General features: G+C 48.1%; 2 protein-coding genes across 4 annotated transcripts; one reads left to right on the forward strand and one right to left on the reverse strand.

The window, feature by feature from the left end:
* The first annotated feature begins 483 nt into the window (after positions 1-483).
* On the forward strand, positions 484-7,974 carry CDKN3 (cyclin dependent kinase inhibitor 3). 3 transcript variants are annotated; one of them, XM_051768839.1, is made up of 8 exons: positions 484-573; positions 691-773; positions 2,510-2,565; positions 3,197-3,241; positions 4,152-4,374; positions 5,361-5,392; positions 5,787-5,890; positions 6,608-7,974. In XM_051768839.1, the coding sequence occupies exons 1-8, from the start codon at positions 520-522 to the stop codon at positions 6,692-6,694; spliced, it is 684 nt and encodes a 227-aa protein (XP_051624799.1). In that variant the 5' UTR covers positions 484-519; the 3' UTR covers positions 6,695-7,974. The 3 variants fall into 3 exon arrangements, with proteins under 3 accessions (XP_051624799.1, XP_051624800.1, XP_051624798.1); XM_051768840.1 differs by having other exon boundaries at positions 6,611-7,974; XM_051768838.1 differs by having other exon boundaries at positions 562-773.
* Positions 7,975-9,032: 1,058 nt separating this feature from the next.
* Positions 9,033-16,636, reverse strand: CNIH1 (cornichon family AMPA receptor auxiliary protein 1). The gene is made up of 5 exons (XM_051768850.1): positions 16,495-16,636; positions 15,257-15,325; positions 11,614-11,726; positions 11,180-11,323; positions 9,033-9,954 (listed from the first exon to the last, which is right to left on the reverse strand). Exons 1-5 carry the CDS (start codon positions 16,573-16,575, stop codon positions 9,927-9,929), a joined length of 435 nt encoding a protein of 144 aa, XP_051624810.1. The 5' UTR covers positions 16,576-16,636; the 3' UTR covers positions 9,033-9,926.
* Positions 16,637-16,840: the final 204 nt, after the last annotated feature.

Below are 16,840 nucleotides of genomic sequence, written 5' to 3' on the forward strand. Positions count from 1 at the left end.
CATCCACCTCCGTGTTTTATCATGGAATCACAGAATGGCTTGCGTTGGAAGGGACCTTACAGGTCATCTCATTCCAACCCCCTGCCATGGGCTGGGACACCTTCCACTAGCCCAGGTTGCTCCAAGCCCTGTCCAACCTGGCCTTGGACACTTCCAGAGACCCAGGGGCAGCTACAGGTTCTCTGGGCAACCTGTGCCAGGTCCTTATGGCTATCAGGAACATGAACAGCGGTGGAAACGCATCCAAGAAAGATTAAAATGCAACGACACCAGCGAGACGCGCCCGCGCGCTCCCTCAGCGCCCTCACGAAGCCCCGCCCCCCGGGGCGCGAGACCGCCCCTTCCCGCCCAGCGGCCTCAGCCAATCAGCGCAGAGATCGCCACAGCCGGCTGCGCTGTTTGTATCTTAAAGCCCGCCCCCCTCTCCCGCTCACCAATCAAAGCACTCCTCTCATGCGGCCCTGGGGAGGCCCGCTTGGCTCTCCACGCACCCTGTGAGCCGCAGCTTCCCATTGGGCGATGCGGAGGTGGGCGGGGCCAGTTCGAACGGGTGGCGGCGCCATGGTGAACCCGGTGAGGGATCGGGACCGGGACCGGGATCGGGACCGGGATCGGGATCGGGACCGGGATCGGGGCCGGGGCACAGCCGAGGGTCCTGGCCCCCAGGTGAGCCCCTCGCTCTCCTCGCAGCCCAGCGCGGCGCCCGCCGACGGCTTCGCCTCCTCAGACGACGAGGCCGCCGAGGAGGACCCGAGCCCGCTCCACATCTCCTGGTGAGGCGACGCCCGCGGGGGTCCCTTCCCTCAGGAAATTGCGTTAAATCCCTCTTGTGACAAAGAGGAGCTCTGGTCACCTGCCAGGGTTGTGGGTGGATGGCGATGTCCCTGAAAACGGATTAAAGCGGTGCCGGGGAACTGTCAGTGGAAGTGGCTGGCGGTGGAAGGGGCCTCTGGAACCCGCCCAGTGCCATCCCCCTGTTCAGGCAGGTTCACCCAGAGCAGGATCTCACCCAGGTGGGTTTTCGATGTCTCCAGGGATGGAGACTCCAGATCTTCCTCGAGCAGTTCCAGGGCTCTGTTCTTCCCGGTGAAGGCAGTGAGCCCTGGCACAGGTTGCCCAGAGAAGCTGTGGCTGCCCCCGGATCCCTGGAAGTGTTCCAGGCCGGGTTGGATGGGGCTTGGAGCAACCTGGGCTAGTGGAAGGTGTCCCTGCCCATGGCAGGGATTGGAATGGGTTGAGTTTTAATCCCTTTGCCACGAAACGAGCGTTTTAAGGCCTCTCAAAAAATCACCAGCAAAGGTATCAGTGAAAGCAGGTTTAATATAAAGGCAATGGCACAACAGAGTTCGTGGAAAGGGTCACTCTACTACTTACTAAACAGTTAAAATACACCAAGAAAAAGCACACAAAAATCTAAAATCACTGTCAATACCAGCCCAGAGACTCCATGTGTGTGGAGGCTGTGGTTGTGGAGGGGTAGGTAAGTGAGGCAAAAGGACAGAAGGTATAAGGACAAAAAGGAATACAGCCCAAAGGCCTGACAACACTTAAATTTATATCTTATAGCTTAACACTTAATACCATTAACTTAACACTTAACTTATTACTTAACTCTTAACCTATTAACAATTTAACTTGGATCTATATATGATTTACTATACTATGACAGTCACTTACTTATAAACCTAAAGTACTTAAGAATTTAAGAAAGCAGTGTCCCTGGCACATTTATACAGCATATGCACACAGACACAAAGGGTCTGCACAAGGGACCCGTGAAAAATTCCCCTCGAGTTCCGTGAAATACTCACTTGGAATGTTTTTGCATTCTCCCCAACGGGAGAAGGACGGAGGAGTGAGATGTCAGCCCAGGATTTGTCAGTCAGGAAATAGCAAACATGAAAGTTGCCACCTCTGAGAGGTGTCCCAGCTCAGGGGGGGTGTCTCTGGTTGCCACAGCCCAGGAGAGCTGAGCGGGTCTCATTTTGGGACATGGTTTGTAGGGTTGCAAGAGAGTGGGCTTCAGTCGTGATAACCTGTCACCTCAGCCACACTTTGCATTCTTACACTTTGAAAGTGTTATTCAGGCAAAAAGTTTCCAGGGGTGTCCATTAGAAAAGCAAGGGACTCGTCACACAGCACAGCACTGGGAACAGACAGGATTTCTGACGAGCTCCAAGCAGCTCAGCCTGAGCGTTGGCAAGGCCGAGGCCTAACGAGCACTGCTCAGATCACAGTCAGGGGTGAGGAGGGGGGATTGCACCACCACACCCTTCCAACCCAAACCATTCTGGGGTTCTGTGATTTTGTTACCCTCCAAAAAGTTTTTCCTCATAATCAGATGGAGCCTCCCATGAATCACTTTGTGCCTGTTGCCCCCTGTCCTGTCACCAGGCACCACCCAAAGGGTCTGGTCCCATCCTCTTGACACCTGCCCTCAAGATGCTTATGAATTTAAATAATCCAACTCTCGCCTTCTGATTTATGTTTATTTTTAATTTTCTGATAGGTTGTCTTTGTCTCCTCTCTACTCTTCCAAGTTCCTGGGATTATGCTCCCTTCCAGGTAAGAAGCATTCACTGAAGTTTGCATGTTTGAAAGCTGAAGAGGGGTAATACCTTGTACCCCCAAATTCTCCGTGGCTTATTTTGTAATCTACCACTGGAATAATTGTTCTGGAAACAACAAAGCAAATCCATAGAATATCTTAATGTAAGATCACATGTTTTTAATGTATAGAATAAACATACAAGCTTCCACTGTATTTTTAACTACCAAAACTGCAGCCATGGTGGATCTCCTGTGGTCACCAGACCACTCAACTCTTAACTGATCTTTATCCACCCCTTTTATTTCTTGTATTTTTTTTTTGTTTGTGTCTTTTTATGCTTTACCCTGATTTAAAATTTCCCAAACTTTTTATCTGGAAAACCCAAAGCAGCTTAAAACCTTGGGCAGATTTCTTCTTTTAATCCTATTACATTAGAGCATTAAGCAGATAATGGTGCTTGAACTGCCTCCTGTGCCAGGGATCTACTTGCAAAAAAAAAAGAACTTGTGTTTTGCTTGGGGTGTGGCTTGGTTGCTCGCTCTGGTTTTGGGGGGAGGTTGCCTGTGCTCTGCTCTTCAGCTGCAGCAGCCATTCCATAAATGTCACTTACCTGGAGTGGGAATTGTTGTCCACAATTTGTTTCAGGTTGCAGGTTTAAGGATGTCAGGAGGAATCTTCAGAAGGATGTAGGTGAGTCTTCTGGCCAGTCTGTAAAGTGCCTCTTGCTCGTGTAAAGGGCAAGAAAAAGGTGCAGCTGCAGCAAATATCTTGGCACAGTCACAGATCACTTTTAGATGTGCCAGTGCCACTTCCCCTGTGGCTTCCCTACAAATACAGGATAAATAGTTGGGGTATTTCCAGGCTGGAGCTACACAGACATCTGTGTGTCCTTCACAGGAACCATGAGGCATCTTTAAAGCAGCTGGGGTCAGGATGAATTACAAACTTGTAACATCCCCTTCCCAGAGGAAAGTGAGGTTGGGATAGAAAGATGGGATTATTTAAAGATTTGTGCTGAGTACTCACCTGTGAGCACTAGAAGGGCAGAGACTGATAGCACAAACCCCACAGTGTTTGGACAAGTGAAGCTTGGGAAGAAAATCCTGGGTGAGGCCCTGGCACAGGTTGCCCAGAGAAGCTGTGGCTGCCCCTGGATCCCTGGAAGTGTCCAAGGCCAGGCTGGATGGGGCTTGGAGCAACCTGGGATAGTGGAAGGTGTCCCTGCCCATGGCAGGGGGTGGAATGAGATGAGCTTTCAGGTCCCTTCCAAGCCAAACCATTCTGGGACTCAGTGATTTTAAGCTGGAGATGGGACAGAAGGATGCTTTAATAGTCAACCTGCTCTCCTGAGTGCTGATGTGCTTCCTAGTGAGGCTTCTCTCAGGACTCCTCTGAACTGAGAAAACTCCTCACCTGGATCATCTGAAGGCAAACGTGGGGGAGACTCAGTGGAAGGAAATGCTGCTCAAAGCAAAATTTCTCACTCCTGTTGTCTTAACCTCAGAGATTAAACAAGAGACTCAGAACCAAGCAGCTTATCTGTGTATCCCTGAGCTCGATAGGCTTTTGTTTATTTGCAAGTGTATTAATCCATTGGCAGGAGAACTGAAGAACTGTGGGATCCAGGACATATTTGTGCTTTGTACCAGAGGAGAGCTCTTAAAATACCGAGTGCCAAACCTGATAGACACCTACCAACAGCACGGGCTGTGTGTGCACCACCATCCCATTCCTGATGGGAACGCTCCTGACATTGCCACGTGCTGCGAAATCCTGGAAGAGCTCCGAAGCTGCCTGGAAAATAACCGGAAAACAATGATACAGTAGGTCCCGGTGAGATGTATAAGCAGGTGAAACAGAGTGGTTTGAAATGGTAATTGCAGTCTTTTGGGTTAGTTCAAGCTGTGAAAAGCTGCTTGTTCCTCCTTCTCCACCTTTTTGGAGAGAACTCGTCCTTTGGAAGATTAGAGTGTCCCATTTCCCCTTGCTCTGTCCAGCAGAGTGTGTTGAAGGGCTCCTTGCCCCCAGCCTACCTGGATAGCAGGTGTGCAGCAGGAGATGTGAGCTAAACCAGCTCTTGTCAGAGGCTGTGGCTGCCCCATCCCTGGAAGTGTTCCAGGCCAGGTTGGACAGGGCTTGGAGCAACCTGGTCTAGTAGAAGGTGTCCCTGCCCATGGCAGGGGGTTGGAATGGTCTTTAAGGTCCCTTCCAACCCAAACCAGTCTATGATTGTATAACAGTCCCCTGGGCTGTTTATTAGGAACTCAGTGGGTTCCAGCAGTGCAAAATTCCCTCTTAAATTGCATGAAACTGGTTTAAAGTAATTTATTTAGACACCTGTAGGTGAGCTCAGGGAGGAAGAGCTTTCCATGTTCCCTGAATGACCCAGCACAGACATCCACCGACTCCTTGGTTTTCCTGCTGGTACAGAACCCTGCTGTCCTCACAGGTATCCTCAAAACCTTAATCTGGAGTAGGATCTAAAGAAAATTCAGGGTGTCCATCCTCGTGCCATTTTCTGTCCTCCCATGCCTTTGGGACTATTGCCAGGAATGAAAGGGAACTTTAAAACTGAAGTTTCTCTGGAAAGACACTTAAGGAAGATCCAAAGAACAAATAGGAGATATCCCTGTAGGTATAGAAATAGAATATATAAAATACACAGAAACTCTTGTTGACTCCCTTGTGCCACTGCTGCTCTTGATGATGTTGAGGTGAGAATTGTGTCCATATATTTATGCACTGGGGGGTCTCTGGGTGTTGCAGTTTCCCACAGCTTCTTACAACCAGATGTTTCCTTCTCTCCCAGCTGTTACGGTGGCCTCGGGCGCTCCTGTCTCGGTAAGAACTTGTCTTACTATAAAGGGGATGGACTTGCTCCTCTGCATCCTCCTTCACCCCAGTGTTCCAGAGCATGAGTTCCCATGTGTGACCCAGAAGGAAGGGGTGGTGACACTGCCAGGAGACACGAAGGGGAATTAACTGGGTGTACTGGCACTCATTCTTGAAAAGCCTAGGAATTGCATCCCAAGTGCTGCTAGGAAGGCAGGGTAAAACAGTGTTTCCAAAGCCTGCAGGCTTGGACAGGAGCAGCAGCAGATGGGCCAGTGCCCAGAAATAGGATTCAGGAAAAAAAACCCACAGATGTGTGACCCTGACGGGAGTTTGGCTGGGGTGGTTTTCCTGGGACAAACCTGTGGCTGTGCATCCATGTGCACACACCTTTCCCTTGCAGTGGCTGCCTGTCTCCTGCTCCAGCTCTCGGACACACTGGCACCTCAGCAGGTGATAGAGAGCCTCAGGAACCTGAGGGGATCCGGGGCCATACAGACCATCAAGGTAACGGGGCTGCAGCAGGTGACACACGTGTCCAAACATGAGGGACAGCTCGGCCAGGCCCCTCCTGCCATTCCCAAAGGGATCCCTCTGTCTTTCCAACATGCTCCACAGCTGCTCCCTGGGGTTTGAGCTGTTCCCTGCTGAAGCTGCTGAACAGCTTCTCCCAGGGAACGAGGGACAGGACAAAAGGAAATGGCCTCAGGTTGTGCCAGGGGAGGCTTAGGTTGGATATTAAGGAAAATTTCCTCATGGAAAGGATTGTCCAGCCCTGGCACAGCTGCCCAAGTCAGTGGTGGAGTCCCCATCCCTGGAGGGATTTAAAAGCCATGTGGATGTGGCACTTGGGGACATGGGTCAGTGGAGGCTTTGGCAGTGCTGAGGGAACAGTTGGACTTGATGATCTTGGAGGGCTTTTCCAACCTAAATCATTCCATGATGCAAAATAAAGCAGCTTTGAATTCTGACACTGAGCTCCCACCTGTGAGGACCATGTTTTGCATTACCTTGGGCTCACATTGCCCTTGACGGGATCCAAGCCAAGATCCATGTAATCCGTGTCTGACAGTGAAAAATTCCAGAGGGTTGGATCAAGCACAAGAACAAACCAGACTAGAGGGTGCAGTTTTCCTCCTGGGGTATCAAACAAATTTTTAAGAGGGGTGGTGCCTCCTCTGACAGCACAGAGCACTCACTGCAGACCTGGTTGTGCTTTTCCAGCAGTACAATTTCCTCCACGATTTCCGGGAGAACCTGGCTGCACACCTGGCAACGACGGGCACGGTGCCGAGATCGGCGTCGCGGTAGCTGGCACTGCCCTGGGCATCTCTGTCTGTGGAACACACGTGGATGAGGCACCTCTCCCCTGACCTTGACTTCCTCACTGCTCCTGCCTGGGGGACACAGCTGCTCCCTCCCAAATCCAGCTGTTAAACTTGGGGGTGGGGATGGAGATCCTGCAGGATGTGCAGCATCTCCCCCTCCTTGGTGACTTTAATACTCACTGCCTTTGAAATACATCTGCAAGTGTGGTTGTGCTCACTGCTGTTCTGGTGGCCTGCACGCCTGGCTTTCCATATAATAATCTGGATTCATGTTGGGATGACGGAGCTGGATAAAAATTACAACACTGGAGCTGTTTACAAACACACAGCTCTGCTTTACAGCGAAGTCAGGCTGGAGGGCTCACCCCTTCTGAGCTGTAAGAACTCGTTCTAAAATGTCACATTTCTGCTCCCTTTTTTCAGGAGTATTTAGGAATGGGTCCCCTCATTCCACAAGTAGGAGGTGTTGCACCACAGATCTGTAACAAGCCAAACAGGTGGGTTTTTAGGTTGCTGCCAGGAAGAGACACTGCTGTAGCTGCGTGGGTGAGGCTCTGGCACAGCCCTTCTGCCTGCTGACAGCAGAGAAAGTAAACAAACAATCAGCTGTGAGCTGGAGAGGATCCCACAGGAACACTCCTCCAACAGTCCCCATCCCTCCTGTTCCACTATATCCACTCATGAAGGGAAGATGAACAGGCAGGTTTTGATAAAACCTTGATTTTTTCAGGACCTTCCCAAGTCAGAAGTTGTGGCATGAGACTCCACCACAGCTCCGGTGGCTTTGAGTTGGAGGAGAACTGACTTGAATTTAAATTTCTCTCTTTAACATGTTTAAAACCAGACACCTGAGCACAGGTTTAAAGGTGATTTCTACTGATTAATTAATTTTTACTGCCATTCCCTTCTCCACTCCTCCAGTTTCCACTTAGAGAAAGTACTCTGCTCCAAATGTGCCCCACTGTTTAATCCTTGCAGCTGATGGGCTTCAGATATTAAGTATTTATCGTATGACTCAGCAGGAAACTTGCTGACAGGGAGAGAAATGTTCCTTATTCTCTCCACAATCTTTTGCCTCCTGGAACTCCAAAACTAATGACAATCAGAAAAGCAATTCTATGTATGTATTATGTTATTTTAATAGCTCTCAGGACTATTCTTCTTCCTTCAGGAAGAGGATTTGAAGTTACCACAGCCTGAGTTCTCTTAGTCCCAGTACATTATAAAAAGAGAAGAATTCAGAGCAGAGAGGAGGAAACTGCCACTCTGCATCCCCTGGGCACCCCAACTTGGTGTGGTAATAGCCTGGAACGGGGAAAATTTGTGGAGGAGAAAGGACAGACCCAAAGCTACGGAAGGAATTCCAACCAGGAAGAGATCAAGCAGAACTCTCTGCTCTGACAGATCACTCATAAATAACAGCATAAATAACATGGAAATAGGAGTTTAGGGGCACCAAATGAAATCTGGCAGAACTGCTGAACAAGTATGTTTAACAGTAATTAATTCCACTGCAGAACTCACTCTCTTGGGATTGCCCAGAGAAGCTGTGGCTGCCCCATCCCTGGAAGTGTTCAAGGCCAGATTGGACAGGGCTTGGAGAAACCTGGGATAGTGGAAAGTTGGAACTGGATGTTCTTTAAGGTCCCTTCCAACCCAAACCATTCTGAGGTTCTGGGATCTTCCATACCAGGTTATAAAGGTGCTCAGAAAGCAACTGAACCGATGGCAGAGGAGCCCTTCAGGGCTGTTTGAGGTGCCAAAGCTCTCCCAGGACACCTGTAACACTCGAATTTCCAAACACACTCACTCCTCAGGCAGAGATGTTCAACACCTGCCCTGTCTCATACTGTTCTTCCTCAGCTGTTGCCACTGCCCAGCACACCAGTACTGGAGTACCTGGATTTCTGGTGGACCCCAGTGCAAACACTGGTACAACTTCTGTTGCCTCTGACACCCCAGAGACCCAAAGTGAACAAATACACCGTTTATACAAAAGAAAAAGTTTTACTAGAACTGGGAAACTCTGCATTGTTCTCCAGCACAGGTAAATGAGAAAGACTCCTAATTATTACTCGTAAACTAAGCAGCTGTTTGCAGTCACAATTTACAATATTTATGTGAAACATCTTCCCCTGCCCCATCTACTATTTAAACTTCATGAAAAAAAGGCAGGAAATGAGAGCTTCCCTTTTCCAGACATAATTTGGTTGTATGTTCTATTTTTAGAGGGAATGCAATTATCCATGTAAATCTGAGCGATGGACACAGCGAGGATCTGCCGAATTTAGAAACAAAACAAGGCACCAGATGAAAGGAGGTGTTGCTGAATTGGAGATTTGTTTTTTATTGTCATTTATTGCACTAAGGAACAGTGGGGCAGTTTCACAATCTCACTTTCTGCTTTGAGAAAGTCTGGAGTATTTATTCCTCTTAAACCCAAGAGTGTTTTCATTACTGGACTTGGTAAATGTTGGAGGTTTATCCATTTGTTAATCAGACAGCACAGACATTTAAAAAAAAAAATTATTTAAATTCATTCCTCCATGGACAATTCAGCTTCTCCTACCACAGTGACACAGGCTCGAGATTAAAGCAGGGCTAATGTTTGGAAGAGATACAGAAGGACCTGGACCATGCACAAAAAGGGAAAGACTAACCAGACAGGAAAAAAAAAAAACAAAAACAACAAACCAAAATAGAACTATTTTTGCAACTGTGTCCATGAATTCATATCCTAAGACCAACGTCACCTACGGGCAAAACACAGCATTCCAGTCCTTCCCAAGCACTCGGAGCTACGGCTGATTTAGAGTTAAGAGTGGGATACACAAGTCCAAGTGAGCCACTACAAAGCCCAGCCTAAAGCAAATCCCTACTTGTCCTAAGGCTAGTAGTAACCAACAGCTACTCGAAGGTTATGGCTGTTCCTTATGCAGTGCAAAGTCAAAACTTCCCAAACCCCAGTCACCTTTATATTAATTTACACGTAATTCTTTAATTTCAGCGTCCCAGGAAAATATAAGAAAACAGTCTTTCCACAAGTGTAAAATGTGGAAACATTTTAAAAATAGGGGAGTCATTGTTTTCTAATGCAATTGCGGTCGTCGGGTTCCGGATTTAATTCTTGGTCAGAGGTTCTTGTTGTAAAGAATCCATGGTCTTTTGTGGCTTTTGCATGCACTTAACTGGAACAAAGCTTGCTGAGTGTCTTCTTAAGAGCTCACCAGGACATAAATCATGCTGCAAAAGAAAATAAAAATATGAACATGCATCACTTTGATCAGTGTTACACATTTAATGTACATTCTAAGGAACAAGTTCATGTGAGATACATGGATTGTAACTGAAGATTTGACACGATGACACTTCAACAAAATTCACATTTACATCAAATACTTTACTCTGAAAATATTCATGTTTCAGCTTCTTAATGGAAATGCTCTGAGGGTTTATTATATTATGCTTAAAAGAAAAGCTTGGAGCTTTCCAGCTCCATGGAATACAGACTCAAACCAGTAATTCCAACCAAATTGAGACTCGTGTTTGAAAGAGAATTAATGGTGATTGTGGATTCTTTTTCAAGAAAGTTGGCACTGTATGAACACCTTAACACAGAGTCACAGAACGGATTGGGTTGGAAGGGACCTTGAAGATCATCCAGTTCTATGCCCCAACATGGGCAAGGACACCTTCCACTATCCCAGGTTGCTCCAAGCCCCGTCCAACCTGGCCTTGGACACTTCCAGTGCAAATGAATTTATAATGTTAATTTGTTTATGTGGTCATTACATAACGAGAGAGCCTAAACAGGGATTCTGGGGGGGAGTTAATTAGTGCTACAGGAAAGGATATTTGCCAGTCTGGACTTGCAAGTCCAGGCATCTTTTCATCCTGTGTATCAAAGACTGAACCAACACCCCCCGCCCTGCTGTCTCTTGGGGCATCAAGGGGGGAAGTGGGTGAGGAGTTCTGTGCTTTTGCTGCTCCTGATGAGTCTTTAGAGGTGTGCAGGAAGGTGACCTTGGCTGGGCTGTGCCAGAGGCACTGGGAGAGTCTCTGCTAAATTCACAGAATCCCAGAAGGGTTTGGGTTGAAAAGAACCTTAAAGATCATCTTGTTCCACTCCTCTGCCGTGGGCAGGGACACCTTCCACTATCCCAGGTTGCTCCAAGCCCTGTCCAGCCTGGCCTTGGACACTTCCAGGGATGGGGCAGCCACAGCTTCTCTGGGCAACCTGTGTCAGGGCCTCCCCACCCTCCCAGCCAACAATTCCTTCCCAATATCCCATTTAACTCTGCCCTCTTGTCAGTGTGAAGCCATTCCCCAGGTCTTATCATGCCCATGTCCAAAGCCCCTCTCCAGCTCTCCTGGAGGCTCCATTCAGGCACTGGAAGGAATATATCCCTGTGTACAATATTTCTCTGCTGCACTGAGCCAAAACTTCAGACTGAGGGGAAAAACTTACCCATATAGGTAGTAAAAAAAGGATAGAAGGTAGAATGCTAATTTGCACCATCCTTCTTTCTGGCAATAGGCTAAAATATCTGCATTCATGATGGTCGTAGGGTCGTAGAGCCCCGGGCCGCTCATCACGGGTCTGCTCATGTACCTGGAACGGGGGCACAGGGAGTGTGGGATGAGGGCCACGGGAAACATTGGATCCTACCCCCCACCCACCAAGGAACACCAGGACACACAACACAACTCTCGCACAGCACAAGAGAATAAAAAATTAAAACACCCGACGAAGCCAAGTGATGGTTCTTATTGTGCAGCCACAAACTTTCACGGTGTCGTGTCAAAAAAGCGTCTTTGTTTTCCCAAGACACAGAACACGGGACAGGACACGGCAACGGGAGGACAAGAACAATTCACTGAGCACAGCCACACCAAAATTACCTCCAAATATGATAGGCCAACAAGGGCATATTGAGACCCAGTGTGAGCCACTCTGCTGCACAGAGAAACATGACACAGAAGAATGCATGGATGAGGTACTCTGGAAGTACAAGCTGGAAAAGAAAAAGATGAGTTAGAAGTTTCGATCACACAGAGCAAAATGTGTGGCATTTCAGCTGCTTTGGAGGTGAGTGTTTGCTTAAAAATCATGTTTAAAACCAACACTAACAAGAACAAGACTGTGGAACGTGAAAGCAGCAGCCAGCAGTGCTGCCTTGCTGTTTTCACATGATGTTCATGGACCAAGTAGAAAAATTTATAAAATCAGATGCTCAGATCGATATTTTTTTTATTGCTTCTAATAAAGTGACAGATTCCCCGCTTTACACGTGACCCTCAGAAAAGATCATCGTGATATTTCTGCTCATGCAACAGCAAAATATCAGCAGGAAACATGCTCCTTAGAACGGCTTGTAGGCAGAAGGATGTTTGTGTTCTCCTGGGTCACAGCTTTGCTTTGGTATCCACACGTCCACAACTTCTCAAAGTCGAATTACTGCCAAAATGTAACACCCCAGGCAGAGCTTCACCCAACCAAACCAGTCACACACACGGGTCGGCTCCACACGGGCAGTTCGGGGGGAATGAGGCAGTTTTCCCTCCCAGTTCCCACTGTGCATGCCTTACAGCACCATGCTTCCAGCAGAAGCCCACAGAGCTCATCCTCAGGGAACCATGGAACCACAGGAAGCATGAAATGCCAGGTGGATTAGTGTTGTTAATAGGAACAACATGGAGAGGTACAGAGAGGAAACACATGCAAAGGGCTGCGGAACCTCACGCCCACCACGAGAGGAAAGGTCTCGACAGGTCACCCCAAGTGCTATTTACTGCCTGATCACACGGGTCAGAAGGGATCATGCATGGAACAACAGGGTGGTTTGGCTGGAAGGGACCTTAAAGATCATCCAGTTCCAGCCCCTGCCATGGGCAGGGACACCTTCCACTAGACCAGGTTGCTCCAAGCCCCGTCCAACCTGGCCTTGGACACTTCCAGGGATCCAGGGGCAGCCACAGCTTCTCTGGGCAACCTGTGCCAGGGCCTCATCACCCTCACAATCAAGAATCCCTTCCTGATATCCCATCTAACCCTGCCCTCTGGCAGTGGGAAGCCATTCCCCCTTATCCTGTCACTCCATCACTTGTCCAAATTCCTTCTCCAGCTCTCTTGGAGTCCCTTTAGGCTCTGGAAGGGGCTCTAAGGTCTCTCTGGACCCTTCTCTTCTCCAGGCTGAATCCCCCCAGCTCTCCCACCCTGACTCCACAGGAGAAGCAGCAGATCTGTAAAAGCTTCTCCTCCTCAGCTCAGGCCCACTAAAACTTCTCCTCAGGAAAAACACTCCATTTCCACCCAAAGATTTAAACTGTGTGTGCACACACACACCACACTCTGCCCCTCTTTTTTTGGGCAGTGACTAACGTTACACAGGGCGATTACATCGAAGTTTCGGTGGTTTATAATTTTTTCATTCTTCTCTTAAAGCCCCAAAAATATCTTCCTAGAAATCTAACAGCTACCAACAAACATTCTCACCACCTCCTTTGCTACACCCTCCTGCCTCTCTAAATGAAGGATAACAAAGGAAACTTGCATCAACACCACCAAAATTCAGCTGTCATACACAAAATTTTCCAAGGAAATACCTTCACCCAGACCCTTCTTTGCATACTTACCATTTACACATGGCAATTATTTATAGCAGAACAACCACCACCCTGTCCAATACACAATGCATTTGGCAGCCTGCTCAGACAGATCCACCAGGCCTGAAAAATCTGTATTTATTTACCTACAACAGCTCAAAATTTGTTTTTCTTTTCTCTTGTTTATTATAACCCTACTCCCACACTGAAATACCTGCCTCTTTTCAAATCTCCCACACTTTATCCTCCCTTTCTGTCCTAAGGGAGAATTAATTACATCACATTCTGCCATATTTATCACAGAAACGAGGGAGGGTGAATCTGGTTGCTGAGAAAAGACATGACTATAACAGGAGCAGGGAAGAGAAGGAATCAGCAGTGTACTAAGGAGATACTATTTTGGGATAATCTTTCTACTGAGGTGTCTCAATTCCTACCAGGATTTTTTGATTCTTTGTCCAGGAGAACAACCCTCCTGTGTGTTTGTCCAGCATCATTTACCAGATTCCCTTTAAGAGCCTGGATCCCAACTCCACTTTTAGGGGCTCATCTGCTCTCTCAGGAACAGCAAACATGAAGTTGTTTCAGACTCCCAGGTCACAAAGCTGCCACGTAAAGGACACTCCATGTACAGGGTTAAGATTTGGTTAAACATGCGCATCTGAGCACTACAAAGGTTGCAGGAAGACCATAATGCATCCATGTAATGAGAACTGGCCTCTCCCACACTGCAGCAGGGATGACTGGAACAGACCAAGCAAGGGAAACTGTTAAATGCGCAGCTCTCCGAGCAGGAAACCCCCTCTCCGAGCTGCAACCTCTGCCTGGCACCTCTGCTCCTTCCCACTCTCCTCACACCATAATACCACTTTAATTTATGTGCTGTAAATCTAAAATGCTTTTTTTTTTCCCTTCCAGCTACTGTAAATTCATTTATAACTTGCATAATTTACTTAAGCCACAGTAAAGTTTCAGCCCAGGCCACGCTGCTGTGCTGCCCCTCCGTCCTCCCCCGGCCTGGGCACACACAGAGTAAAAACCAGGAGAAATGCACAAAATCCTGCAGGATCAAACTGTCTGTCCTTCAACAAGCCTCCCCTCTGCTGCTGGCCTGTAAGAGGTGCAGGCAAATAGTTTGCCTCAAATTCTTTTCCTAAGCCAAGGAGTGTCAGAGTTGCATCCAAGAGAGGACACCGGGACACACTCCTGATCCTGGAACACAAAATAGAGGAGTGAAGATAATTCCTATCGCCTTCCACCCACCTAAATCCTCCAAAAAAGATCAGAATTGACTTGGTCAGTGCTTAAAACAAACAACTATTCTCCTCTAACCCCAGAGTTCAGTAAATCTGGCTTGGGAAACACGCTTTATTTCTGCCTGAAGTTACTTTCTGACACCTGACAGGCATGTAACAGTTTTCCCCACGCCGCTGGGTAAGCAAGCAGAATTGTTTTTGCACAAAATATGGAAATCCATGAAGTTGTTATAAACCCCAAGGAACAAAGAACGAGCAGATGGACAGGCAGACTAAACAAAACAGCTTAATAGTATTACAAATGTTCCTAACAAAATGAGAGGGGAGTGGCGTCAAAAAACACGAAACTGAAAAGCAGTACACACCTTTAATGCAATTTTGACTCTTTTAATCTTTTTGACCTTTTCAACTGTCTTTGTGCCGAAAATGTGGAAAGCAGATTGAAAGAATGTTAGTACGACAGCTGACAAGATCACCAACAGATTAATAACAGTCAGAATATTCAACTTGAAAGTAAAGAATCAGACAAAGAATTTCCCTAAAATTTCTACCAACAGCAAGGTTTTGTCAACCCAGATGCAATTCTATTGCCGAGGCAGATTGCATCAAGATAACACCAAAAAAAAAAAAAGCACTTTACATATATTTATTTAACAAAACAAAAAGTCTAGTGTGCTACTTACAGGATTGAGTGTATTACACTGGTCTATGGGGTTCTTGTAATCAGTCTTCAGTTCATCAAATGCTATAATCTAGGGGGAGGAAAAAATGAAACAGTTGTGATTGCTCAGTCCAGAAGCAACGGTGTATTTTATCCATGAAAAGTGACGTTTTGTCACAGAACTGCTGCCGTTGTGTTCAGGGACATTTTAACATCATAAACCCACAGGTAAAACACAAGGGAAATGGGTTTTATAAACAAGAAAGCAGAAGATTCTTCAGGTATTCAAAGACCTCTGCCCACTCTCCACATTTTTACCTCCCCACCAGCAATGAATTTCCAACATCCCCTTCATCAGTTCTTAACCCCAGACCTCACACAGGACTATCTTGGTGGCCAGCAGGAACCAGAGATGGGCTTCCTTAATCCAGAAAAAGCAACAGCAAGCTTAAAAGCTGCCAAATATTTTGCCTCACTGCCTAAGTAAATGCTGAGCCCACATATATCACAGAATCACAGAATTTTTAGGGCTGGGAGGAGATCGTCCAGTCCAACCCCCCTGGCAAGGCAGGGTCACCTAGAGCAGGTAACTTTATATGCCTAAAAGGTGCATCCATAAAAAAACCCAAGCATGTGAACACTCGAGCTTTTCACGCCATAAAAATAAGAAAAAAAAATTAAAAAAAAAAAAAAAAGATGCAGCATGAAGTACAAAAGCCACTTCTACAGAACAAATGCCTGCCAAGCATCACATCCTCCCCTAGAGCACCTCCCCTGGCAGGGACCTGTTCGGCTGCTCTCCCTGTGCCGGGCTCGAGAAAGAAATCACGGAATCATGGAATGGTTTGGGTGGGAAGAGACCTTAAAGATCATTTAGTTCCAACCCCTCTGCCATGAGCACCTTCCACTAGGCCAGGCTGCTCCAAGCCCCGTCCAAACTGGCCTTGGACACTGCCAGGGATGGGGCAGCCACAGCTTCTCTGGGCAACCCGTGCCAGGGTCTCACTGCCCTCACAACAAGGAATTTCCTCCCAGTATCCCGCCTAACCCTGCCCTCTGTCCATATGAAGCCATTCCCCCTCGTTCAGTCACTATCTGCCCGCATAAAAACCCATTTTATCCGCACAGAGGCCGATTCCCCCTCTGAGGGCGGCTCCGGATGCGACTCCCCCGCTCCCTCCGCGGCTCTCCGGGGACCCCCCGAGGGCTCTCCGGGACCCGTCCCCGGGCCGGGCGCATCCCCGGGCCCCCCACACTCACATGCCAGATGGCGAAGAAGATGAGCGCGGCCGTGAGCAGCAGCGCCAACATGTAGCAGAAGGCGGCGAACGTGAAGGCCATGGCGGCGGCGGGCGCGGGGGCTGCCGGGCGCCTCAGGACCCGCCCGCGCAGCCGCCATGGCCGCGCCCGCAGCGCCCCCTGCCGGGCCCGCCCGCGCCGCCATTTCGTGAGGGGCGTGCGAGGGGAGGGGGGGGAGAGCGGGGGGGCTTCGGGTGAGAATGTGGGAGGCGCGGAGCGCGACGGGATTGTAACACAGTCATGGAATCGCAGAAGCGAATTACTTAGGTCGGAAAAGACCTCTGAGATTCTCGACCCCAGCCTTTGA

The sequence above is a fragment of the Manacus candei genome, unplaced genomic scaffold (genome assembly GCF_025592945.1).
Source record: "Manacus candei isolate 608988 ecotype Guabito, Panama unplaced genomic scaffold, ASM2559294v1 h1tg000097l, whole genome shotgun sequence".
NCBI classification, from domain to species: Eukaryota; Metazoa; Chordata; class Aves; order Passeriformes; family Pipridae; genus Manacus; species Manacus candei.